This window comes from Anomaloglossus baeobatrachus, chromosome 1 (assembly GCF_048569485.1).
Source record: "Anomaloglossus baeobatrachus isolate aAnoBae1 chromosome 1, aAnoBae1.hap1, whole genome shotgun sequence".
Lineage (NCBI taxonomy): Eukaryota > Metazoa > Chordata > Amphibia > Anura > Aromobatidae > Anomaloglossus > Anomaloglossus baeobatrachus.
In genome coordinates, this window is record NC_134353.1 from 874,772,799 (window position 1) to 874,800,588 (window position 27,790).

A 27,790-nucleotide genomic window follows, 5' to 3' on the forward strand; every position below is an offset into this window, starting at 1 on the left:
CAACACTGCAGCCATATTTTATTGACACCCACCAGGGCCACGGAGCCGGGCCCCGCCACCACTGACGACCCCCGGACTAGTCCGGCCCGGCACCGGGTGTCCCATAGCCCTGGGGTGGGCGAGTCACCATCACCAGGCTGGGGCCAGGGCATGATGGGGTACGTGGACCCTAGGTTAGGGAGTAGCTTCAGGCGTCCTGACAATTTACCTGACAAGGATGTAGCCTTCAAGATCGGTTCTCCACCCGCTCTAAAATCTGGGTACTAGCGCAGTGAGGGGGATAGGACTTTCCACAAATACGGTCCAAGAAATCCCAAGCATGAACCCTGAGAGCAAGCTCCCTCAGTTAGCCATACTAGGGAGCGGGACCCGATTTAGTTTCAAGCTAAAGGGGCCAACTAGAAGAAGCAAGGTGCCAAGGGAAAGGTCACAGATCAATAGGCAACACCAGCAGAAACGGGACCCAAACGGGACCCAAACGGGACCCCCCCTCCCCCCTCAGCTGCAGCGGTGTCTAGAACTTTACTAAGTTTACTAAGAACTGGTTTACTAAGTTGTCGGTGTCAGCTTTATGGACTGAGTGAGTACGCAAGTGACCCTTACCTCCCCAACTGCACATCACCATCACAGTCCCGGGGCATTCCCCCTACCCAACACCTGGCTGCCCACTCAATCACCACCGGGTACTCCTAGCTGCAGTGGTGGTACTCCACATTACCACACACCACGGGTGGCATCACAGTCTTTATACACCATCCCCTGTAAACGCCCCCCCTTCTCATTCGAGTGGCTGCACAACCTCAACGCCCCCCCCCCCCCCTGGGTCCGGATGCCCCTCGAGCCACCGCGGGTCAAGATCCGAGCAGCCCGGCGGGGGCGGCGCATATGCAGGCATGGCAGTAGCTTAGGTATCCATGGTTACGACCATGAGCAACTGTCTCTTTGTGTGGCCATAACCATGGATACCTAACCAACTGTAATACCCTGCACATGACACAAGTGAGACGGCTAATCCGGAGAACCATACTACATTTCTAATTGGAGGTATTTGCTAATATTATTATACCTACTACATATTTGAATAGAATCCTGGAGATGGGAATACCTCTTTTATCTTAAGCAACGTCACCACTAGGGGGAGCGAAGTGAGAATTCATCATGACCCTTACTGCATAAGCCTGTCTTCAGTGTGCTCCCCCTAGTGGCAGCCTTGTCCAGCCGAAATGTATGGATCACAACTGTATTAAAGCATACTGTTACTATAGAGACAATTCTACCATTTTATAATAGTCTTTTGTTAATAATAACAACGTATCTCCACACTGGGCTGGGCAAGTTGCCGCCGGTAGAAAGGAGAAAGGTGCTAGTTACCACTGTTGTGACATTACTCCCTGGCCTGCCTGAATATAGTATGCACCTCCGTGAGATCAGCTGAGGATACAACTTATTATATGTGGCTCCAAATGAGGACTCGACAGAATCTCAATAATCCCTATCTCCCCTGGTGTGTGTACTCTGGCTGCTTACACTTGGGGTGTTGGCCTTGTTATTCCATACAACATGAAGTGGCTAATGTGATGGTTACTAAGGTGTGAGAAGTCCGACCACAGCGTATGACAATGCCGGGGCATGTTCTGTACTCAGAGCCAATAATCTGGTTTTAATTAATATTTACAGACCTCACAATGTGACGTGGCTCGTGTGGCCAGCATCGTTATCTGGAGGGCAGTTTCCATTCTGTAGATGCGCACATTGCTGATCCTTCTTGTGTGATCATAACTATATCAATGTGTGTCCATTGTCTCAGTAATGCAGACCTTGCCGCACCAGAGGGGTTTCCTAATGTTTCATCTTATTACCATATTTTACTAAGATTATTTTTGGGAAAATATTATCTCCACATTTTTGTCACCTAATCTGGGAACAGCATTATGAAGAGACTGAGATCCTGATTCCAGCGCTGTCACTTATTGGGCTGCTTGTTGTAGTTTTAATAAAAGCATAATTATCTTGCTCTCAGGGGGGAGCAAAAACTGGAGTCCTTTTTTAAAGGACTTGTCAACATCAACTGACATTGTTTTAATGGTTCAGATACTGTATAGGTGCATAAAAAAGTTAAAAAAAAAAAGTTAGCCGGGACCATATTATAATTTTACTATGGACCAATAAATGAACAGGCAGGCGGTTGCTAACTACCTGCCTGTTCTGCCTATCTGCTATCACAGAGTAGTCACTGACCGCTTTTGCTGGTGATTTTCAGTCTCACTGGCGTCACATTGACAGCTAATGAGCTGCTCCCTTCGCTTTCCTCTGATGTGACATGCCAACCGACAGCCAGGTCACCGTTGCCCAACTGCGGGGAGCCAGCTGCCAATCAGCAATACATCATGTCCCATTGATCGAGCAGAGCGGAAGAGAAAGAGCTGCTCTGTTGGCGTGAAGCAGCTGAATTGTCGTCTATAGCGGCCACTGGCAGCTCTGAACTGGCGCTGGTTAGGGAGGTAGATAGCAACTACCTGCCTGTTAGCATTTAGACTCATAGAAAGAAACGTATATCGTCCTGAATAACCCCATTTATATACCTGAAAAATTTATACAAAATAAGTAATATAAGTAGTGCGATTCATTTACCGCATTTTTCAGATTATAAGATGCACTTTTCCTCCAAAAATGTGGGAGGAAAATGAAGAGTGCGTCTTAAAATCCGAATGTAGTTTACCGGGAGGTGCTGGAGAGTGGTCAAAGGAGACGGGCAATGCTATGTGTCGCGGGCGGGGAGGACGCTGCTGCGCTCTCGCTAACGCTCTGGTCCGGCGCTGCTGCTGATGCTCGGTGGCTCGAGCGGTGGACCGGATCCGGGGACTCGAGCGGCGCTCCTCGCCCGTGAGTGAAAGGGGTGGTTGGTTTGGGGGATTTAGTCCGTGACGCCACACACGGGTCGTGGTGAAGATAGGCACCACCGCTGCTGGTGACGGGGATCCCGGGAGCGATGGTAGGGAGCAGCTGGGATGTTGTTTTCCCCCTCCGTGGGTAGGGGTCGGTGGTCCCGGGGCCCGATGATGTGACTGGGAGGCAGGGTCGGTGAGGTGCAGGGTTGCAGGGACAGCGCGGCGCGGTGCCGGATGGCACAGGTGTACTCACTCAGCAAGAAAGGTACAAAGTCCTCGGTAAACCAAACGGCTGGATGGACGGGTCCCGCACCCGGCTGCAGTGTCTCTCCCCGAACAGGTGATGGCGGCTGTCTTTCCCTGCACCTAGATGTTCTCCTTCTGACTACTATGGATTCCCAACAGTAGTCCGCTCCCCGGTGTATGGGTACCGGAGGAACCAGTTTGCCCACAGGCGCTGACCCTTGGGTCTCTAGCCTTAGGCGGTAGCTGTATACCCTCACGGTGTGGGCGGTTGCCTTCAATCGGGACTTTTGCTGTTGTGAAACCCCTGGGGTTCCAGTCACATTCGGATCTGACTATTGTCGGCGGCTCCAAGCCTGGTCGGGGTCCGATGGCCCTGCCTGTGTGTGCTGGCTTCACTTCGCTCCCCGGTCGGTACCGGCGGGCCGTCGCCCGACCCCGGTCCTACGGTTCCGCGTTGCTCCACCACTCCTGCAGACTGCCACCACCGTCTGCCAACCTTGCTGTCAGTGCCTGGGCCACAAACCCAGACACCCAAGTGCTCACTCCTCTCTTTTCAAAATCCAAACTCTATCTGTCACTTTTCCCGCCTCCAGGCCTGTGAACTCCTCGGTGGGTGGGGCCAACCGCTTGGTTCCGCCCCACCTGGTGTGGACATCAGACACTGGAGGGAGGCAACAAGGGTTTTTGTTTGGCTGGTGTCCCTGTCTAATGGGGGGTGGGGGTGTTTGAGTGTTATCTGTGATGACCTGGCTAGGCCAGGGCACCACACTATGCGGTGTGCTGCCCACCCTGGTCTGTGCGGCGTTGTTCTGTTCATCAGGTGGCGCGGCTCTGCTCTGTGCTGGGCTGGTGATGTGGCTCTGCTCTGTGCGGGGGGCGGTCATTCGTCATTCTAAAGATGTCGGTGGTCAGGGTTTCAAATAATGACGCCTAGAGTCAGCACATGTGCAGATGGAGATTTCAGCTCAAGCTCTCATCTGCGCACGTGCCGACTCCAGCCGCCATTATTATTATTATTATTATTAGAGCACCATTGATTCCATGTTGCTGTACATCAGAAGGGGTTACATACAGAATACATATACAAATTACAATAGACTGGTACAGAGAGAAGATGACCCTGCCCTTGCGGGCTTACATTCTATAGGATTTTGGGGAGGAGACAGTAGATGGGGTGTTGGTGGAGCGGAAGTTCCGTCACGGTGGTGAGGCGGCAGCCCCAGTGGTGGTGACGCCATTATTTGAAGCCATCATTGTCAACTACCGACATCTTCAGAATGGCCAGTGACTCACCATGTCACCAGCCCCGCACAGAGCAGCGCCCACAGTGAGTACCTGGGCCCCCCTCTGTACCACTGACAGCATTGCCGTACTCCAATGCCGCTCCTGCCTCTTGTGACACCCCCCCCCTCCCCCCCTCGCTCCGCTGCTGCCTCCCTGTCCCTGATAAAACACCACCGGATTATAAAACTGACCCCATATTTTTTTTTTCTACTTCTTTTTTTTTTTTTTCTCTCCAAATTTGGGGTGCGTCTTATAATCCAGTGCATCTTATAAAAACAAAAATACAGTAGTTACCTCTTGTATCCTAGTCCAGAGCTCTAGTCCTAATTCTGCCGGCTATTGTTAGCAATGGCTACCATGCTTGTCATCAGAAGTTTGCTTTTTCTCTACTCAGCTTAAGCGTACGCTCACACGAGCGTATGAATCAGACCAGTGCAATGTGAGAAAATCCCACATTGCACTCGGACCAATGTTAGTCAATGAGAAAGAGCAGATGGTCAGCTTTTTTTCTCATCCACATTCTGGATGAGAGAAAAGTTGCAGCATGCTGTGATTGTCTGGGAGAGACATGTCACTCGCACCCATTCAAGGCTATCCTAGTGCAGTGCGATAATCGCATCAGCTGATAAAGGAGGAGATGGGGGGGGGGTTAATCCCTCCCTCTTCTCCACAGCTGTGATCTGATCGCAGGATCAGATCACAGTTGCATGACACTTGGCTCACACTGGCAGTATAGTGGGAGCTGAGGGTCATTAGCATTACGCATCCCATGCACTACCATCGTGTGATTCCAGCCTAAGGGTAATTATGTCACCAAGTCACACGATTTGAACAATCCTATTTTTTTGTTAGAAGTGAATCACTTTAACTTTCAGAGGATTTTGACTGCTGTTGCCGGTCATACACACGAGCTGTTGGCCAAACATTCGCTCAGCAGCTTTCTTTACTGATTCCTCTGTACACAGGAGCGCCCGGAGGAGTCAAGTATGTACAGCGGGGAGAGGGGAGAACTCCGAGGCCCCTATATACATATCGAGGTCAACTGGTCCAGCCGAAATCTGCAAGTTCGGACAAGTTTCTTGAGATGTGTGCCTTAAAGAGAATCTGTCTCCAGATTTTTGCTCCCCTGTCTGAGAGCAGCATAAGGTAGAGACAGAAACCCTGATTCTAGCGATGTCACTTACTGAGCCGTTTGCTGTCATTTTTATGAAATCTGCTGCAGATCTAGCAATTACAGTGCTCATGAACATGCTGGACTATCTGCAGCATGCGAAGTAGTCCTCTAATGATAATCTCCTGCTGATTAAACAGTGATTTTATCATAACAACATGAAGCAGCCCAGTAAGTGACACGTCGCCGGAATCAGGATCTCTACCCCTACATTATGCTGCTCTTAGATTAGGTGGCAAAAACCTGGTGACAGATTCCCTTTTAAGACTCTGATTTGTGGAGGAACCAAGCAGCGAGTGTTCAGCGCCCCTGCAGCGCCACCACAGGCTACATGAATCTTTATACCATATTTCCCACCCAAATCAATGGACTGTTTATTGACTGGACAAATGTTTCAGGTCGTCCATGGAGAGATGCTCTTTCCAGTCCATTTCTGTTCTGGCTAATATGAGGGTCCCGAGCTGGTGACCTTCCCCCTGTTAGTGATATTTATACTAGGGCATACAGAAATGCGATTTCTAAATGAGACAACAATTCATCGAAGGATTACAGATACAATGGTCACATTATGTAGCCTTTATAAAAGCACCACATGTTACACTATATGCTGCATGACTCTGTATCTTTTTCCCTGGTTATAGAGTAACGTAGTTACTCCCAGTGTTAGATACTAACACTTTCTAGTGAGAGTAAACCACAACTGCAGTTCTATCATTGTGTATGTAATGACAGGAGATTGCTGCCAGAAAATGTCCTTACAGCCCAATCCTGCTCAACCTGACCAACCGGTTCTCTACACATTTTTCTGCCTTCATTGTCCTCTTATCCTCCTGCCTCATTTCTTCTGACACGTTTCTTTAATTTGTAAGCTTCAATTGTAAAAAAAAAAAAAAAAAAAAAAAAAAGTTGTTGCAGCCAAAAATCAATTAAAATCTCTACCTCTTGAACTTAATGTAGATTACTTTGTAGTCGCACCCAAACCCTCTTGCATGTGTAGCGCCCCTGAACCTGTCAGGTCACTACTAGGTACTGCATCCTGACAAAGATGCAGGGCCTACCCCCAGGGACCTGGAAGACCAGTGCCGGTAACATCAAAACACATAAACACTCCCCAGTTCCCTCTCTCAATCATGGGTGACTGACTAGTTTGGGACCCAATGGATGGCCACCCAGGGTGGAGTCGATCCAGTCCACTAGCCGACAACCAGGGGGTGGGAGTGAGACAGAAAAAGTTTTCAGACGGGGTCATGTAGCGGTGACCTAGCTGGTGAAGGAGGGTGGTTGCTAGGGAGGGTACGACAAGGTACCCCTAGAACCATAGCACCGACGGGGCACAGGGCCCTAGTTCAGGCGAACGCTTCAGGCTACCTGACAAATACCTGTACAGTGAGGGAACCATCCAGGACCTCACTGACCCAAGAATCTGGGGACACCAGCAGTCATGAGAGAGCCGGGGACCGGAACAGAACACTGAACCTACAGGGTTCACACTGCCCGCCATACGATCCAGAGACTGACGACAAACAGTAGGGCACCACCCAGATGCTCCAAGCCACGGGGTTCCACCAAACCAGTGATAGGTGCAGGGCAAAGAAGCCACCAGGTTACCATACCGGCACTGGGACTAAAGAGACCAGGGGTCGAAACCAGCCGTCCTCAGTGAATCAGCATTACAACCGCTGTGAATAAACACCAGTTGCACTGCATCCCCATTGTATGGTCTCCCTTCTTTCCACACCGAACACATTCATCAACCCCCTGCGGCCTCGGTCCTACTTGCTGAGGGCCCAGCATCCAAGCTGCCATGACCACCAGCCCCAGTGGCAATAGACTGTACAGCGGCGGGTTGCAAACCATAACCGCAACCTGCAAGTGGTGTCACAACATACTCTATAATCTCCCCTGTATATAACCCCTTTTCAAGTGACCCCAAGGGTCACAGAACCGGGCAACGGCCATTACACACCCGTGACACAGCATCCCCGTACATATGCGGCCCGGGACCATGTATCCCATAGCCCTGGGCGGATCACATGTGCAGCGCCCCACGGGGCAGGTGGTTAACCTACTCGTTGCCAGGCCGTTTCGGGTTGGGTCAGGCGATGTCACAGGTGGTCTTGCCCAGTTCCGTTGCCCTGAGGGGTGCAGTAGATGAAGGGGGAAGTGGGGATATTGGGAGAGTTTGTCGTGACGCCACCTGTGGTATGCGGCCAGTGAGTAGCCGCCTCTGCAGAATTCCTCGCTGGGGCAGGTGTTATGGCTGCCGGGATGATGTCGCTCCCCACAGGTGGAGTAAACCCCGGGTGGATGTTGAAGGTAGATAATAGCTGTCGGCGGTGACGCCGATAGGGACAAGCCGACACAGTCTCTGTGGGTTCAAGGTGTCTTTACTCACAACTTCAGTTGCCAGCCCCATAGCACCGGTCACTGCCGTGATGGGCTCAGATCGATCCCGGATCCGTGGGAGGTCAGAACCCGTGCAGTAGTCTGTGGGCCCTTCCTCACTGCCCTTTGTAGTGCGGGTCCCTGTGGCTTGAAGCACTTAAGAGTCCTTTCCGTACTAGGTAGAGTACTGTTCCCTATGCCAGTAGCGTGGATTCCCTCGAGTCTGACTGTGATCGAGGCCCCGGATTCCTAGGTGCCACTTGGCTCTGGAAACTTGGGTGGTCGAAGAAGCATAGAACCTCTCTGTCCTGCAGAATCTGATGGTGCAACTTGGAATTACACCACCCTAGCGTGCTGCACCCTGAACTACGCTGGTCCCGGGGGAACTGACATGGTATCATCCACAGCGACTGTTCAACTCCTATGTCCCACAGGAGCTACCAGGAAAGACTTCCACTCACTGTCACTCCTGCTGGAGAACTCTCTATTGCTGTGTGTGTAACTCCTAACTCCCCCCTGGTGGCAACTCCTCCCCACACCCAGGTCATAAGCTAGTGGATTGGGGCCCCAGTTGGGATGGCATCCTGTAAATGCCACACTGTAGGCAACCCCTTTGGTACCCGACCCTAGGTCAGTCCCCAGTGGAGAATGGGCAACCGGTGTTTGTATGTGGTTGTGTATGATGAATCGACCTCCCTTGGATCCATGATCAGTACTACACCCCAAGTGGAGTGCAGTAACCTGTGGCGACCAGAGCCTCAGGGGCGCCACAGATGAAGGAGCCCAAAGCCACCGCTGTCACATAGGAAGCCCTCAGTGTTAGAAATAGCCTGTTACATATTTTGCATTGTTACCAAGTAGCTACAAGGTGTGTTTGTCATGTTTCCCTAAAGATATAGAACCCAATGCGTAAAACACTTGGAAAAGTCGAAAAAACTTGTGACTTTTGTCGTTTTTAATGTTTTTAGCCAGCTCCTGGGAAATGGGCTAAGCTATCATCACCAAGGTTGGATGGAGCGTGGCTATGCCCACCCATGAATTCATACATGGTGGCAGTGTGACAATAAGGAGACCATATTTATTAAGCGGTGTGCACCTCTTATTGAATTTGGGACATCCTACTTCAAAACGCCCCTTCATTAAGACTGACGGGTAGTACTCCATTCTTATTTAATCTGTCTCATAGACTGCAGAAGTGCATAAAATGGTCACAATGTGAGAATTGTTGGGTTTTTTTTTTTTTTTTTTTTGTTATTGTAAGGTTTTGTTATTTATTTTAGAATGTTATTACAATGAAGGTCCCTGTCTCTCTTTTCATAAAATTAAAAATGAGAAGAGAGGCACAGAGCTGCGGGAGAGCAGAGCGCATGATTCGGTAGCTGCTTGGTGCCTGTGCAGAGCGCAGCAGCCGATGACCAACTTCTCTTGATTACTGCCCCAAATCACTGTTAGGTCCCCTTAAAATGTCAGTGATTCCGGTACGTATGACTCCTTTTTCATACATACTGGAGACAGGGACATATGCAGATCTATGAAAATCAATGAGTCTGCACACACATCAGTGTTTTCACAAGGATCATGTGTCCATATGGAGACAAGTCAGTTTTTCTCCGGCAGCGCTGATGTCCCACAGATCACACACTGATGTGATCCATGTGACATGCACCGGAGAAAACACGTGTCTTTCAAATAAAATTATTTTCTGTACTTCCCTGCTCCGGCGCTGGTGTCTGTCTCTGCTGTTCCTTCCTGGACCGCTCATTATGCTCATGCATATTCACTGTTCCACGGACCTGGAAGCAGCAGTGCCAGAGACATCAGCACCTGTGCAGGTGAGTAGTGTTCACCGTGTTTTATCCGCAATAGCACACAGAGAGCAGGAACTTTTTAGTGTGCCAAACTCAAGGCACACAGAGGGCCATACGCACCTTCAACATGGCTGTGCAGTGCCTCACTGGGCAGGTGGTTAACCTACTCATCGCTGGGCCATTGAAGGTCGGGTCAGGTGTTGTCACGGGGTGGCCTTGCCCGTTTCCGTTGCCCCGAGGTATGCAGTAAATGGTGGGGGAAGCGGGGTATTGGGGAAAGTTTGTCGTGACGCCACCTGTGGTATACGGCCAGGGAGTAGCTGCTGGGTTCCTCGCCGGGGCAGGTGTTATGACAGCCGGGATGGTGTCACTCCCCACAGGTGGAGCAGGCCCCGGGTGGATGATGAGGGTTGTAATAGCCATAGGCGCCTAAGCGTTGGGCGGTGGCACCGGTAAGGATGAGCCAACGCAGTCTCTGCGGGTTCAGGGTGTAGTTTACTCACAACTTCAGCTGTCAGCCCGGTCACACTGGTCACTGCTGTGATGGGCTCCGGTCAATCCCAGATCCGGTAAAGGTTCACCACCGGTGTTTTGAGACAGGGAGTGAGATTCCTATTTCTCGGGTGTCCCCATCCTCAGTTAGGTACCCCGGCTGAGCTCCCACTCCAAGCCCCTGGACCCACTAAAGTCCAAGTTCTCCAGAGATGTCTTGTCAGAACTATGGTCCTGATGGGTCTGTTTTTCATGTGCGTGTGTTGTGCCTATTTCTACTCCAAGTGGACCCCACCCCCTTCAGTGACCGGGAAGTCCATGTTCGTATGGCCACCCCCCTCTCTACCCTGAGTCAACCCAACATGTGGGAAGGCTCCTAAGCTATATGTAGTGTGTGAATGCGGAACATCGGTGATTAACCCCCGCCTTTCCTGAGATAGATACCATACCTTAATTAAGGTGCAGCACCCTGCGGCGACGAGCGCCTCAGGAGCGCCACACATGGACGTGTGAAAGAGGCCTTAGTGTGACCTCCTCTAGTAAGTCTTTCTATTCTGATAAATCTTGAGGTGCCCTTTTGACTTAAATAGCCTATAGCTGAACTGTTATTCAGTAAACGGCCATGCTTCCAAACAACATACACACCCAAACATAGGAAGAGTGGCGAAAGCAGCTACTTCTATGCAGGCAAAATTTTTAATAGTTAAGAGTTAAAGGGTCTGTTCACCATTCCACCATTTCAGTGTGTGTGTGTATACGGATAGGTAGAAATATATATATTACAAAAGCTGTACTACCCGGCTTCGCCCGGGTTAATCACTGTTGTTAACAAAAATGTATTCTGCACACAAAAAAACCCACAAAAGTGGAAATGTAATTATTAAAAGGCAAAAACTAAGCTAATTGAAGCATTTCACAACATATATTTCAACACCACAGATATTACACACAGATTTAACTAAATTGGCCAAGTAATGTGCCCCGTCTGTCTCTTTGCCAGTCTGTCTCCCCACTGACTTCTTATTACCTGACATATAAGCTTCTTATACTATGAATGTCTTTTGTTCCTATATCTACCAATCACAGCTCCTACTAATAACCTCTGTAGTTCCAGGCTCCATTTACTTTTATGGAGGCATGTTTTTTGGAGAGTAACTGTAAAGCGTGGGGTTAAATTTTCCTGTCAAAACATAGTCTCCGACGTTCCCTGGGTCACATGAGGTGTCTGTGCAAAAGTTCGTTTCGCTTTTTCCCATTATGTGGATAGGGGCAAAATTGATTGGTAAATTGGAACGCGTGGGGTTAAAATTTTGCCTCACAACATAGCCTATAACGCTCTCGTGGTCCAGACGTGAGTGTGCAAAATTTTGTGGCTGTAGCTGCGACGGTGCAGATGCCAATCCCGAACATACACACATACATCCATCCATACATACATACTGTACATACTATACATACATACTGTACATACTATACATACATGCTATACATACACACATTCAGCTTTATATATTAGATATATATTATACACACAGTACAGACCAAAAGTTTGGACACACCTTCTCATTCAGAGACTATTCTTTATTTTCATGACTCTGAAAATTGTAGATTCACATTGAAGGCATCAAAACTATGAATTAACACATGTGGAATGAAATACTTAACAAAAAATATGAGACGACTGAAAATATGTCTTATATTCTAGGATGTTCAAAGTAGCCACCTTTTGCTTTGATTACTGCTTTACACACTCTTGGCATTCTCTTGATGAGCTTCAAGAGGTAGTCACCAGAAATGGTATTCACTTCACAGGTGTGCCCTGTCAAGTTTAATAAGTGGGATTTCTTGCCTTATAAATGGGGTTGGGACCATCAGTTGTGTTTGTGCAGAAGTGTGGTGGATATACAGCTGATAGTCCTACTGACTAGACAGCTGCTTTTTTCTTGCCATAATACAAATTCTAAGTAAAGAAAAACGAGTGGCCATCATTACTTTAAGAAATTAAGGTGAGTCAGTCCGAAAAATTGAGAAAACGTTGAAAGTGTCCCCAAGTGCAGTGGCAAAAACCATCAAATGCTACAAAGAAACTGGCTTACATGAGGACTGCCCCAGGAAAGGAAGACCAAGAGTCACCTCTGCTGCGGAGGATAGGTTTATCAGAGTCACCAGCCTCAGAAATCGTAGGTTAACAGCAGCTCAGATTAGAGACAAGGTTAATACCACACAGAGTTCTAGCAGCAGACACCTCTCTAGAACTACTGTTAAGAGGAAACTTTGTGCAGCAGGCCTTCATGGTAAATAGCTGCTAGGAAACCACTGCTAAGGACAGGCAACAAGCAGAAGAGACTTGTTTGGGCTAAAGAACACAAGGAATGGACATTAGACCAGTGGAAATCTGTGCTTTGGTCTGATGAGTCCAAATTAGAGATCTTTGGATCCAACCACTATTTCTTTGTGTGATGCAGAAAAGGTGAACGGATGGACTCTACATGCCTGGTTCCCACCGTGAAGCATGGAGGAGGTGGTGTGATGGTGTGGGGGTGCTTTGCTGGTGACACTGTTGGGGATTTATTCAAAATTGAAGGCATACAGAACCAGCATGGCTACCACAGCATCTTGCAGCGGCATGCTATTCCATCCGGTTTGTATTTAGTTGGACCATCATTTATTTTTCAACAGGACAATGACCCCCAAACACACCTCCAGGCTGTGTAAGGGCTATTTGACTAAGAAGGAGAGTGATGGGATGCTACGCCAGATGACCTGGCCTCCACAGTCACCAGACCTGAACCCAATCGAGATGGTTTGGGGGTGAGCTGGACCGCAGAGTGAAGGCAAAAGGGCCAACAAGTGCTAAGCATCTTTGGGAACATCGTCAAGACTGTTGGAAAACCATTTCCGGTGACTACCTCTTGAAGCATCAAGAGAATGCCAAGAGTGTGCAAAGTAGTAATGAAAGCAAAATGTGGCTACTTTGAAGAACCTAGAATATAAGACATATTTTCAGTTGTTTCACACTTTTTTGTTAAGTATTTCACTCCACATGTGTTAATTAATAGTTTGGATGCCTTCAATGTGAATCTACAATTTTCTGACTCATGAAAACAAAGACAACGTATTGAATGAGGTGTTTCCAAACTTTTGGTGTGTGTGTGTGTGTGTGTGTATATATGTATATATCCGTGTGTATATTTGTGTGTGTGTGTGTGTGTGTGTGTGTGTGTGTATATATAGATAGATATCTCATAATTTTTTTATTTTATTGAAATGCTTGTAATTGGGGCTGAAAGGCTGAAAATCATTTTAAGGTTTGGGCAAAAAGATTTTCAGGTCACTGGTCCAGTGCATATGCCTGTAGTCAGGGTCTGCCAGACCGGACCCATTTTCAGTCTCCTCCTACTTGCTGGAATTCCCAGCGCCTCTTCTGATTAGCAGGCCTGGCACGGCATCATTACAGTGTGATGCACAAGGAGCGTCATGCTTGCTGGCTTACTAATCAGAAGAAGCGATTAGTCCTTCTAGTAGAAGGGTCTCATGGCTTTGATCCAGTAGCTAGGACCAAAGGCAGGAACAGGATCCTGTGATTTTTTTTTAGTTCCAGAGAGTGAGTATGTAAGCTGCTGTCACACACTTCTGCTGTTCAGACTTTTGTGTCTTTTAACTGCTTTAGGTTCCAAAGACAAAGTGGTTAAAATAAGTGAATTGTCCATTCTTCAGGGGCTTTCTATTCTGAATACGTCCTACAGTATACAATACAATAGGAAGGCTCAGAAGACGGCCTGGGCATCTTTGAGTGTTTTTTCCTAGCGTTTTTTTTTTCTTGCCAAACCGCTAGCAATTTCTTCATTATTGGTGTTTAAAAGTCTGGATGACTGCACTGAAAACGACATGAACACTGAAAAAAACTGAAGGAAAAAAAACACAAAAAACGCTAAAAAAATGCAGGAGGTCAAAACATTGCAAAATATCTCCAGGAATAACCAAACTAAATGCTAAAAAAGACATTTCGAGAAAGAGAAAAAATTAGGATTTTCGGAAGTATCTTTGGTTTGAAAAACTTGGCAGGTTCCGCACCCTGAAATAAACGTCATGTGCACATACTTTTAGGGTATATGCCTACTGAGGGGCCAGTTCATCAAAGCTTTTATGTCAGAAAACTGTGGTGACAGTTTTTATGGGATCAATAATTTGGTGCAACAGTGAGTTGCGTAAAAATTGTGACTCTTGATGTTTTCACACCAGTTTGAACCAGCTTTGCCAAAATGGTTGGAGATGTTGGCCACATCTGTCCGTCAAATGTGATTATGTTTTGTATGCCAAAATGCTTCTGAGTGGAGTAACATTTCTACCATGGTTGGACATGTCATGCAGAGGTGCCAAAGTCAGTAACTGGTGTGCGCCTCTTGATGATGAATTCTGCTCCTTCAATTCCAGCAAGGCTGGCTTAGCATGAGCGTTCACTACGACACATCTTGATAAATTTATCTCGATGTATTTCAGGAGTTTTTAACTTTTTTGAGGAGTTTTTTTGCTCCAAAACTACACAAACAAGAAAACCTCAACGTACCCTTAGAGGGATTTAATTTTTAGGGAAAATGGAGGGTTATATCGGTGAGTGTTGTATTGGTAAGCATCCTCAAGGTGACCATAAGCTTCCTATAGCTGTTTAGCAGCAATTCCCCCGAACTCTACCCCCTCCAACTCACACACCGTCTCTAATGGAGATACAAGATAAGCAAGGTATACCAAGAATAGGCCATCATTGTGTATTCCTAGAAAGCTCCTGTTACTACCGGTCTTTATATATTATCTTGAAATGTTTTACCTAAGTTGAAACTAACACTGTAATGTTACATAGTTTAACACTTGTCACTTTGTGTTTAGTAAGCATGTACTACTGCAGTTTACTGGGGGAAGGAATGGAGGAATGTAAACTATTTGCTTGTGGGAAGGCTCCGATATAAAGAATGTCAGAAATATTCTAGATTTGTTGCAGGTTCAGTATGGTGTGGTCACATTTCAGACAAAAGTCAATTTTCTTATCCTCATGGGCAGACATACCATGTATACAACTGCACAGGGTCTGGTGGAAAAAGGGTTCCTGCTTTGTTCAGCCAAGTGTAATGTCAGTTTATTTGATTGCATGTAATAATTGTGCCAATGACATCATATCCCTCAATTACCATTGGCTGGGCATATAGTGAGAGATCTTCTGAGGAGCCAGAACAGAGGGTCCCTATGACCTGCTGCCTCCAGTATCTAATTTATACCCAACAAAGTGTGCATAACCTTCCATGCACTTGCCCAATCGCCATCTGCTTTCTGCATCCTTCCCGGTTTATATTATTCCACTGTAATTAAATGTTTATGGCCAAACCAAAAAGGCATGATTCCAAATATCATGCTATACCGACGTACAACTAAAGCTGGCTTTACACGCTACAACAAATCTAACTATGTGTTGGCGGGGTCACGTCGTAAGTGACGCACATCCAGCATCGTTAGTGTTGTTGTAGCATGTGACATCTACGTGCGATTGCGATTGATCGTAAAACCGTTCACCGCACGCATGTCGTTCAACACCTAATAATTAAATGTCGGATTGTTCAATCTTCCTGAGGCAGCACACATCGCAGTGTGTGACACCCCGGGAACGATGAACAGATCTTACCTGCGTCCCGCCGGCAATGCGGTAGGAAGGAGGTGGGCGGGATGTTTACGTCCCGCTCATCTCCGCCCCTCCGCTTCTATTGGCAGGCTGCCATGTGATGTCGCTGTGACGCTGAATGTCCCTCCCACTCCAGGAAGTGGATGTTCGCCGCCCACATCGAGGTCATATGGACGGGTAAGTACGTGTGACAGTGTGACAGCAATTAATCGTTTGTGCGACACGGTCAACAAATTAAACGTGTCGCACATACGATGGGGGCGTGTCACATAGCATATGATATCTTATGCAGAATTGAAAGGTGTAAAGCAGACTTTACTGAATTATGCTGTAATATTTTGCACTAATTTATTGTCCTACAATGGTTGGAGGAAGCCAGGCAGGTTTATCTGATTATATTTGTACTAGTTTGCTGTGTAACAGCCTGAGTTTACTTGTAGGTAATCTAGGGTAATAAGTAGAGATGAGGGGGAACCTGAGATTCGGTTTTGGAACTAAACTTCAACTTAAAAAATCAAGGTTCGGCGTTCACGTGAGCTGTGCTGGGGTACGCTTGGTGCTCAGCCCTGTGCAAGCTTTTTGTAGTGTTTGAACGGCTCGCACTGGGGGTAACATTAGCACGATTAGATATAGCATGCAACCCAAAACATTTTTTGAAAAACAGCCCACCAACCCTGCCCTGGAATTGATCTGCTTATGGCTGGCTGTATGTCGGCGGAGACTCAAACAGCCAATAAGTGGCTTGCGCCAGGGTTCGGGTCAAGCTCGAGCCAGTGGAAGCTCTACTCATTTGCTGCCAGTGAATCGAACCTCCACGGAACCGGTCATCTCCAGTCATAAGGTCATAGACCTACCACATTGGTTGGGAGTTCTTGATAATGGGGGCTTGAAAAGTTTTAAGTGGCCTTCTCTACAACTATATAATTTGGATGGTAAGCCGAGTGAGTGAATAGTCCTCCAAAGACTAGGATGGAGTTTGTGGAAAATATGATTATAGTACCCATTAGTTAAATACTTTTGAATCAGGTGCATCACACAAGTTTTTTTCTTCTTGAATTTTTCTTTTAAGATATATTTTCCATTCCCATGCTTATAGTAAGTTCTACAAAAGCAAACATGGCTGCTCTGTACTAGGTGTAACAATTACGGTAACTCTTTGCCAAGACTGTAATCTTACGATAGGGGAGCCAGCACGATCTGAGAGTGGCATGCATCATATAAAAAGTGCATATTCACGAATTTATTCCAACTGTATTATAATACAAAATGAGATTTTTAGCAAATAATTGATTAATTCTTTGACCCACCCCTGCCACTTCACGGCAAATCTCAATACGGGGGTCCTACTCTATATTATGTATTTCATGTGCCATAAAGGGATTTTCCTTAGAACAGGTCATCTATATAAAAAATGTGAGGGCCGAAATCCAGAACCCCTGCCAACGGCTGTATTCTTCCCCGAGGTTTTATTCTTGGGTACTGCAGCTCAGTTTCTATACATCTTCCACCACTGGGACTACAATCCACTTATTGGTGGGTGTTAAACCTCATCAGTGTGAGACATGGTTTGTATAGTGACCAGTCGATAGGTCAATATCGGAAATCTTTAATATTAAAGCTGCTGCTCTAATTTGAGATGAGAGAATTTACTCTCCTGTCCAGGTGTCATGTCGGTATTCTGTGGTCACCGGGGATAAACCTTGAGAACCTAAAAAATCCTCGGTGCATCTTGTGATTTGTAGGTCAAGTGCAATGTTGGTTTTGCGGCGTGATGCACACCTGAGATCTCACCAAGCCTACCTATCAGAAGAGGTGCTGGGGATTATGAAAGATAGCGGTTTTCGGGGCTTCTGTCTGGCGACCGCGGAGTACTGACCAGACCAGTTGACCAGGATCCTGCAACTTAGTTCACTCATTTCCAGATTTAATATTGATGAGTTCACATGTGTTATCACCATTGCTTTTTGAGATAGAAAGCCCTATTTAATCTTGTTCTTTCAATACACAAGACATATTGTTACAATATTCCATAACATAATGATCATCAAGGTCCCCACCGCTGAAGCCCCCACCAAAAATGTAATCAGTCACTTTTTCTTGCGGAGCCGAGTTTAATCTTTAAATTTTAATATTGTATCATCTATACTCATGAACTAAATTTCTCTTCTTTCCCATCACTGATCTTTGGTTGTATGGGTTAAGGGCTGCAGCGACCTTGTGCCTATAGTGACCTGCTGTCTCATAAACATACATGCTTAAATTCAGGGGTGGGGAACCTCCGGCTCGCGGGCCGTATGCGTCCCGCAAAGTCGTTTTCTGCGGCCCCCGGGCTGATTCCCGGGGACCGCAGTGCTGGGGCAAATGCCGCACCTTGCTGGCTGCTGGCCCTTTAAAACCCTGCATGGCACCTTCAATGCTGAACACACCTGAAAGACTACGTCCCCACGCTGGCCCTGGCTACGTGAGGACGTACTTTGTAGGGGTAGAGGTGCGGTCCAATCCAACAGAAGAGGAGCGACTGCCCCATCATTTCCAAGGTTCTACTGTGCTCGGCGGCAGCACTGTGTGTGCCCGGAGGCAGCGATCCCAGCCTCCCCCCATGTCTATGTCTCCGGTCCCCCCAGGTCTGTCTGTGCCTTCAGTCTCTCCCATCGTTTTCTGTGCCCCCAGGGCTGTCTGTACTCCCAGCATCCCTCAGGGCTGTCTGTGCCCCTCTGGCATCCCCCAGGGCTGTCTGTTTCCCCAGCTATGTATATAACCCTAGCAATGTTTGTTCCCCCAAGCTATGTCTGTGCAACCCAGTGATGTGTATATACCCTAGTGATGTCTGTGCCGCCCAATGAGGTCTATGCCCCGCTGCTCCCCTAGTGATGTATATTCCTCCCAGCCCTCACTAGCAATGTTTATGCCCCCACATCTGTCTGTGCTCCCCATCAATGATGTATGTACCCCCCAGTGATGTCTATGCCCACAGACACGTTTATGTCCTGCAGCTTTTCTAGTGATATATATACTCCTCCCAAGTGATGTATTTGCACTCAGCATCTTCTTTGAAGTCTATGCCCCCAGCATCCCTAGTCATGTCTGTCACCCAGCCTCCCCAGTGATTATATTCCTCTCAACCCTCCCCTGTCATGTATATACCCCCATCTCCTCCTGTGATGTATATACAGCAGTCCCAGCCAACTCAAACTTGGAAAAGCAGTTGTGAAAAGCAACAAGATAAATATCGCCTAATATTACAGCTGCACCAAAGAGTAGAAGCTCCAGCTGCCACACTGAGTTAATTGTTTGACCAAATGTATTAGGGTAATTTTCAAGTTGATAGTTTTGTGCGGCCCCTGAAGATTGGTAGAAATTTCCAAATGGCCCCCGACAGAAAAAAGGTTCCCCACCCCTGCTCTAATTCATCAAACAGGTTTTTTTTGCAAGAAAACTGACATAAAACATTTCAAAAAGTTTGAGTAATTCATATTTGCATAAAAATGTGAAAAGTTGCACATTTTTTGTGCAAGTCCTATCGCAGCTATGGCAATTATTCAAAGATTGGGTGCAGCTCAGTAAATGAGTGGCCAAGTATTGCTAACAAATTCATCAGAATGTCTGAAACCTAAATAATGTAAATGATCATAGAACTATACTGTACGGCAGCTGCAAGTTGAACCAAACGCATTGAGGTAGACCCTCTTAATAGGTTTGCCTTCATCAAGACTGGCATGTAAAACTCCAGACTTGATGAATCAGTGCTAAAGTATCACGGGTGTCATTCATGTGGTTTCTGGCAATAGAAGGTCACAGCGTTTGGCTGCGGAAAATACTCCCTGACTTTCTACTGTATTGTTCCTGCTGTTAGTTTTCATTGTACTAGGTTGCTATACTACTCTATTTTCATCTATTCCTCTTTAGGATCTAGAGGCGCTAACTTCCCTCCAGCTGCTGATTATCAGTATTCTCCATGTGCTTAAATACACCTATCTTCCCTAGACTGGTGATATTATTCAGTTCATTCAAGCTCTGGTTGCAGGCAGGTGGTACCTGTGGTATCATTGCTGAAGCTTTGCTGAACTTCTGCCTGAGTCATGTGTGGATAAGTAGTTCATGCATTTTTTCCCCCTTGTGTCTTGGTTTTAGTGGGGTTGACTAACAGCTCATGCCAGCAGTTCCTTATTTAGGGTCCAGCATTAGGGATATATAGGTTCCACACCTATGCGTCGTGCCGTATACCTGACCCTATCTAGGGTTGTGAGGGACCCCAGGGACCAGTGGTAGCTTTAGTCAGGGGTCACCATCTCCCCCCTTCCCTAGACGCAGGGGTCCACTTAACTTTTGCCGCTCGCTTGGTACTTCCCTTACCTAACATGACATAAAGGTCTATAAGTGTAGGTTTGATTGCCATAGTGTTAGTAGCGCAAAGACCTTTAAGGCTACAGTACGTTCGTGTCACCTTTTAGCCTACGATCAGTGGCTACATTGTGCTTTACATTTGAAACCCTGGAAAATGGGGTTTGGGTGTCTGTGCTGGTGAGGCTATTCACTGTGACGATGCAGATGGCGCAACTGTGTGCTCTATCAGGCATCATTTTTGGCCGTATGCATCTATTTGAGGCGGACACAAAGATGTGGTCAACTGTAATCACATTTGGTAGGGTTTCAAATGGGGCAACTGAGTGTAGGCTAAAACGTGTTGTGAACCAAGCCTGACATCAATTAGAAAACATCTGTAGATCTTCTAGGAGGACATGGTATGGTAAGTTGACCAAAAAACCTTACAATGACCTGCAACTATAAGCCAATGCTTTTTATACCCAGTACAAAATTATATTCTGTTTATATATACAAGCCTAAGTGAACATATGATTTGTTTGTTTTACAGAACACCTCAGCATGGCCTTCAAGGACTTAACATCGAGAGCAGTGCTGCTTTATGATGAGTGGATTAAAGATGCCGGTAAGTGACAGACCATAAATTCCATATATTACTTTATGACTGGGTTTAGCTGGTCTTGGTTAATTTCTGAAACCATAGAACATAAAAGTGAAATATTACAACTTTTCAGGTACATAGGTCTTTGCAGGAAGCCAATTAAGGAGAACATCTACATGTACTCTACAGTGAAGCTCCGGGGTTTACAGTCTTGTACACTGAGTTAGGATTATACTGCAATACACTGATATATCTCAGGAAAAGTATGTCTGTACCCATTAAAAATCATTCTATGAAGATGCACGAAGGCCTTCATTTATTATTTGTGTTACAGTTAGGTCCAGAAATATTTGGACAGTGACACAATTTTCGCGAGTTGGGCTCTGCATGCCACCACATTGGATTTGAAATGAAACCTCTACAACAGAATTCAAGTGCAGATTGTAACGTTTAATTTGAAGGTTTGAACAAAAATATCTGATAGAAATTGTAGGAATTGTACACATTTCTTTACAAACACTCCACATTTTAGGAGGTCAAAAGTAACTGGACAAATAAACCAAACCCAAACAAAATATTTTTGTTTTCAATATTTTGTTGCGAATCCTTTGGAGGCAATCACTGCCTTAAGTCTGGAACCCATGGACATCACCAAACGCTGGGTTTCCTCCTTCTTAATGCTTTGCCAGGCCTTTACAGCCGCAGCCTTCAGGTCTTGCTTGTTTGTGGGTCTTTCCGTCTTAAGTCTGGATTTGAGCAAGTGAAATGCATGCTCAATTGGGTTAAGATCTGGTGATTGACTTGGCCATTGCAGAATGTTCCACTTTTTTGCACTCATGAACTCCTGGGTAGCTTTGGCTGTATGCTTGGGGTCATTGTCCATCTGTACTATGAAGCGCCGTCCGATCAACTTTGCGGCATTTGGCTGAATCTGGACTGAAAGTATATCCCGGTACACTTCAGAATTCATCCGGCTACTCTTGTCTGCTGTTATGTCATCAATAAACACAAGTGACCCAGTGCCATTGAAAGCCATGCATGCCCATGCCATCACGTTGCCTCCACCATGTTTTACAGAGGATGTGGTGTGCCTTGGATCATGTGCCGTTCCCTTTCTTCTCCAAACTTTTTTCTTCCCATCATTCTGGTACAGATGGTCTTTGTCTCATCTGTCCATAGAATACTTTTCCAGAACTGAACTGGCTTCATGAGGTGTTTTTCAGCAAAGTTAACTCTGGCCTGTCTATTTTTGGAATTGATGAATGGGTTGCATCTAGATGTGAACCCTTTGTATTTACTTTCATGGAGTCTTCTCTTTACTGTTGACTTAGAGACAGATACACCTACTTCACTGAGAGTGTTCTGGACTTCAGTTGATGTTGTGAACGGGTTCTTCTTCACCAAAGAAAGTATGCGGCGATCATCCACCACTGTTGTCATCCGTGGACGCCCAGGCCTTTGAGTTCCCAAGCTCACCAGTCAATTCCTTTTTTCTCAGAATGTACCCGACTGTTGATTTTGCTACTCCAAGCATGTCTGCTATCTCTCTGATGGATTTTTTCTTTTTTTTTCAGCCTCAGGATGTTCTGCTTCACCTCAATTGAGAGTTCCTTAGACCGCATGTTGTCTGGTCACAGCAACAGCTTCCAAATGCAAAACCACACATCTGTAATCAACCCCAGACCTTTTAACTACTTCATTGATTACAGGTTAACGAGGGAGACGCCTTCAGAGTTAATTGCAGCCCTTAGAGTCCCTTGTCCAATTACTTTTGGTCCCTTTAAAAAGAGGAGGCTATGCATTACAGAGCTATGATTCCTAAACCCTTTCTCCGATTTGGATGTGAAAACTCTCATATTGCAGCTGGGAGTGTGCACTTTCAGCCCATATTATATATAATATATAATATATTATATATATATATATATATATATATAATATAATATAATATGTATTTGTATTTCTGAACATTTTTTTTGTAAACAGCTAAAATAACAAAACTTGTGTCACTGTCCAAATATTTCTGGACCTAACTGTATATTTTTGTCACTTCAAAATGGTGTATGCGGCTCATGATTTTTTTTTTTTTATTCTTGTAAAAGGGGTTGTCCCACAAACAAAAAGGCCATTTTAATTTAATGGATCTTGATATAATACAAAGTTTCACAATTGGAGGTGTTAAAAAAAAAAAAAAAAAAAAAAAAAAAAAGAGAGAGAGAGAATCCTATAAATGTGCCCTTGCAATGTAATGTGTAATGACTGTTTCTGACTAAGCAGGAAAATGGTCTGTTCATTCCACATCTCCTGGGCATGGGAGGAAGCAGAAGGGTATTGTTACGGTTGCTGCGAGCACTGGAGACTATGTCCAGATTTCTTGCTACTGCACATGTGCGAGCGCTGGAGACTAAGTCCAGATTTTTTGCTACTGCACATGTGCGAGCACTGGAGACTAAGTCCAGATTTCTTGCTACTGCACATGTGCGAGCGCTGGAGACTAAGTCCAGATTTCTTGCTACTGCACATGTGCGAGCGCTGGAGACTAAGTCCTATCTTGGAGCCATTGCACATGTGCGGGTGACATCATCGCTGACACGAGGTCACATGTCTCTGACACCTTCTATGCCGATTGGTCGCTGGTCATGTGCTTGTGACGCCTTGCTCGGTGATAGGCCAGCATGACGTCACTCTTGTCGTTCTGGCAGCCGATTGGCTCTGGTGTCCTCCATCTTGGATGAGGCACAGAGTCTATATAAGACCCTGACACACGCCGCATGGCGCTCAGTCCTCTTGGTTCATGCATGAGGGTAGACGTCCTGTGCACGTTCCTCTAGGCATTCCTCTGTCTATGCAAGGTGAGCGCTACCGGCAGGGTAGCGTTCTTATACCTTACAGCTTCGGCTGCTGTCCGTATCCTTACCTCTTAGGGGAGCGGACATAGGCAGGTGCCTGAGGCACATGGTCTGGCTGGGCCTTGTGATTCGACTCGTAGGTGGACGTTGCCGCTAGGGTAACGTTCCTTATACTGCGTCTGGCAGTTGTTCGTATCCTCGCACACTAGGGGAGCGAACAGAGGTAGGAGCTTTGTGCGGCTTACGCTGCTGTTCGTCTCTTTTGCACCACTACAAGAGCGGACCTAGGCAGGTGCCATATCTAGTGGTTCGTGTCCTCGCACACTAGTGGAGCGAACGCAGGTAGGAGCTTTGTGCGGCTTACGCTGCTGTTCGTCTCTTTTGCACCACTAGAAGAGCGGACCTAGGTAGGTGCCATTTCGCACACATTGCCTTTGTCTCTGTGATTGTTAACAGAGATCATTCCACACACCCTCCAAGTGGAGGAGGAATTGCTTTGCTTACTTATTGTATCCTTCTGTGAGTTAACAGAGGTATTGCACTCTGCCATAGTCTGCAGCAGAGTCTTTGCACGGTGGACCCTGACTGTCTGATACTCCTTTGAGTTATTATCAGACAGCCCCCCGTAACATTAGGACTGAGCCAAGGGTCTGGCAGTTATGGCAGAATATCAGCAGTTACACCGTTACATACAAGTACTTGAGTCACGGCTCAAGAGTATAGAGGATAAACCTCAGACCATGGTGACATCTGCACATGATCCTCGACTTGCTCTGCCAAACAGATATTCTGGCGATGCCAGATCATGTCGTGGTTTCATTAGTCAGTGTCAGATACACCTAGAGGTCAACTCTTCTCGCTTCTCTACGGAGAGGTCCAGAGTAGGCTTTATCATCTCCTTACTTCAGGACAAAGCCTTAGAATGGGCGACTCCCCTATGGGAGCGCTCTGATGTGGTTACTCTGAGACATCAAGACTTTCTTGATGCTCTTAAGGCGGTATTCATGGGTCCGCAGGTTACCCATGATGCGGCCCTGAGACTGTTAGATCTATCTCAGGGTTCGTTATCCACTAGTTCTTATGCCATTGCTTTTAGAACTCTGGTGGCAGAACTAGATTGGCCAGAGAAGGTGTTGATTCCTATCTTCTGGAGAGGGTTGGCAGGCTATGTCAAGGATGCTCTTGCTACTCGTGAGGTCCCTGCTTCTCTGGAGGACTTGATCACAGTAGCAACGAGGATCGATGTACGCCATAAGGAACGTAGACTCGAGGTCTCTTCCTCACGCCCTAAGCATCGGGCTATTCCAGTTGTTGAGGGTCCACTACCATCTTCCTCAGCATCTGAAACATCTCCCACTCCTATGGAGTTAGGTCATACGTCTTCCAGACTACGCAAGTCTGGTCCTCCTATATGTTACGTATGTCGTCAGGCTGGGCACTATGCCAACAAGTGTCCTAGTCGTCAGGGAAACTCCCTGGTCTAGTAACCATTAGAGGGGGGTTACTAGAGACGTCTTCTGCACCCTCTAAGTGTTGTATCCCAGGTCAGCTCTCGTTATCTGAGAATACATGGCCTATTATGGCTTTTGTGGATTCCGGAGCTGACGGGACTTTTGTGTCCTCAGGATTTGTAAAGGGACACAATATTCCCTCTATCATGTTAGAGGCGCCTATTCCTGTCCGTGTTGTTAATGGAACTATGTTGTCTGACTCCATTACATTGAGGACAGTTCCCTTGCGCCTTTCCCTGTCTCAGGGTCACATAGAGGAGATTTCTTTTCTTGTTTTGCCTGAGGGTATAGACGACATCCTTCTGGGTCTCCCATGGCTTCGGACTCATGCTCCTCACATTGACTGGGAGTCTGACAGCATTATTAGTTGGGGTTCGAAATGTCAGTCCCGATGTCTTCCCTTACCACCTAAGGTCATTGCGGTTGCATCTACTGATCTCTCTCCCATACCTACACCCTATCTGGATTTCGCTGACGTGTTCTCCAAACAGGGTGCTGAGGTTCTTCCACCCCATAGGCCGTATGACTGTGCCATAGACCTTATCCCAGGTTCGGTTCCACCTAAAGGCAGGGTTTACCCCCTGTCGATACCTGAGTCGGAGGCCATGTCGACCTATATAAGAGAGAGTTTAGAGAAGGGGTTCATTCGTAAGTCTGTCTCTCCCGCGGGAGCTGGGTTTTTCTTTGTTCGGAAGAAAGAGGGTGATTTGCGTCCCTGCATAGATTACAGGGGTCTCAACGCAATCACAATAAAGAACAAATACCCATTACCTTTAATTTCGGAGCTCTTTGACAGACTGAGAGGAGCTCAAGTTTTTACGAAGTTGGATCTGCGGGGTGCGCATAACTTGGTACGAATTCGAAAGGGTGACGAATGGAAGACCGCTTTTAACACCCGAGACGGTCACTATGAATACCTCGTCATGCCTTTTGGGTTATGTAATGCACCCGCAGTATTTCAGGACTTCGTAAACGATGTGTTCAGGGATTTACTGTTATCCTCAGTAGTGGTGTATCTGGACGACATCCTGATTTTTTCTCCTGATCTGGAGACTCATCGTCAGGATGTCGTTCGTGTCCTTTCCCGTTTAAGGGAGCACTCATTGTTTGCTAAACTCGAGAAATGTGTATTCGAGCAGTCCTCATTGCCTTTTTTGGGTTACATTATCTCACAAGAGGGTCTGGCTATGGATCCTGCGAAGCTCTCTGCTGTCCTGCAATGGTCCGAACCTCATTCCTTGAAGGCGGTGCAACGCTTCTTAGGATTCATAAATTATTACAGGCAGTTCATACCCCATTTTTCTACTTTGGTGGCCCCTTTGGTGGCCTTGACTAAGAAAGGTGCTAATCCCAAAGCCTGGTCTACTGAGACATCTCAGGCTTTTGAGGCAGTAAAAAGACACTTTTCAACTGCTCCCGTTCTTCAAAGACCCGATGAGAGTAAGCCCTTCCTCTTAGAGGTTGATGCCTCTTCAGTGGGTGCTGGTGCGGTCTTGTATCAAAAGAACGGTGCAGGTAGAAAAAGGCCGTGTTTCTTCTTTGCTAAAACCTTTTCACCGGCAGAGAGAAACTATACCATTGGGGATAGGGAACTGCTCGCCTTGAGATTAGCCTTGGAGGAGTGGCGTCACTTGCTGGAAGGAGCGAAACATCCTTTCCAGGTCTATACAGACCATAAGAATCTGACGTACTTACAAACCGCTCAGCGTCTGAATCCTCGGCAAGCCCGCTGGTCCTTGTTTTTCTCCCGCTTTCATTTCTCCATCAACTATCTGTCTGGGAGTAAGAATAACAAGGCAGACGCCCTGTCTCGCTCTATGCTTTCTACCCAGGAAGAGATTGACGAACCTCGTCTCGTCCTTCCCTCCAGGGTTTTTCATACGCTCTCGCCTGTGACGTTAGACCAAATCCCACCGGGCAAGACCTTTGTTCCGCCTGATCGACAGAATGATATACTGTCATGGGCCCACACCTCAAAGGTGGGTGGGCATTTTGGTATTAGACGGACACGAGAGTTACTGGAGAGGTGGTATTGGTGGCCACACTTAGCCAGCCACGTCAAGAGATATGTCGGTTCCTGCTACTCGTGTGCTCGCAACCGTCCATTACGGCAGAGACCGGCTGGGCTCTTGCATCCTTTACCAGTGCCAGATAGACCATGGGAGGTGGTAGGCATGGACTTTGTGGGTGATCTTCCATGTTCACAGGGACATAGATTTGTGTGGGTCATTACGGACCATTTCTCCCGGATGGTTCATCTCGTACCGTTATCGAGAATCCCATCTTCCAGGGTACTAGCCAAACTATTCCTCAAGCATGTCTTTAGGCTTCACGGGATGCCAGATCGTATCATTTGTGATAGAGGCCCGCAATTTGCTTCCCGTTTCTGGCGAGATCTTTGTAGCCTTCTGCAAATTGAGTTGAATCTATCTTCGGCATACCATCCGGAGACCAATGGTTTGGTTGAGCGTACCAATCAATCCATGATTATATACCTTCGACACTTTGTTGCTGAGAACCACGATAACTGGTCCTCCCTCCTACCCTGGGCAGAATTTGCCCTT

General features: G+C 46.7%; 1 protein-coding gene across 4 annotated transcripts in view; it reads left to right on the plus strand.

Moving 5' to 3' along the window:
• Nucleotides 1-27,790, plus strand: part of ELOVL7 (ELOVL fatty acid elongase 7) — an 82,204-nt gene that overhangs the window by 18,831 nt on the left and 35,583 nt on the right. For 3 of the 4 annotated variants that reach the window (XM_075342586.1, XM_075342575.1, XM_075342580.1), the window contains exon 2: nucleotides 20,816-20,890. In XM_075342586.1, the coding sequence (XP_075198701.1) occupies nucleotides 20,827-20,890 (64 nt within the window). In that variant the 5' untranslated portion in view covers nucleotides 20,816-20,826. Of the gene's footprint in view, nucleotides 1-987; nucleotides 1,045-20,815; nucleotides 20,891-27,790 lie in introns of those variants that run through there. The other variant, XM_075342593.1, reaches the window with a different exon arrangement.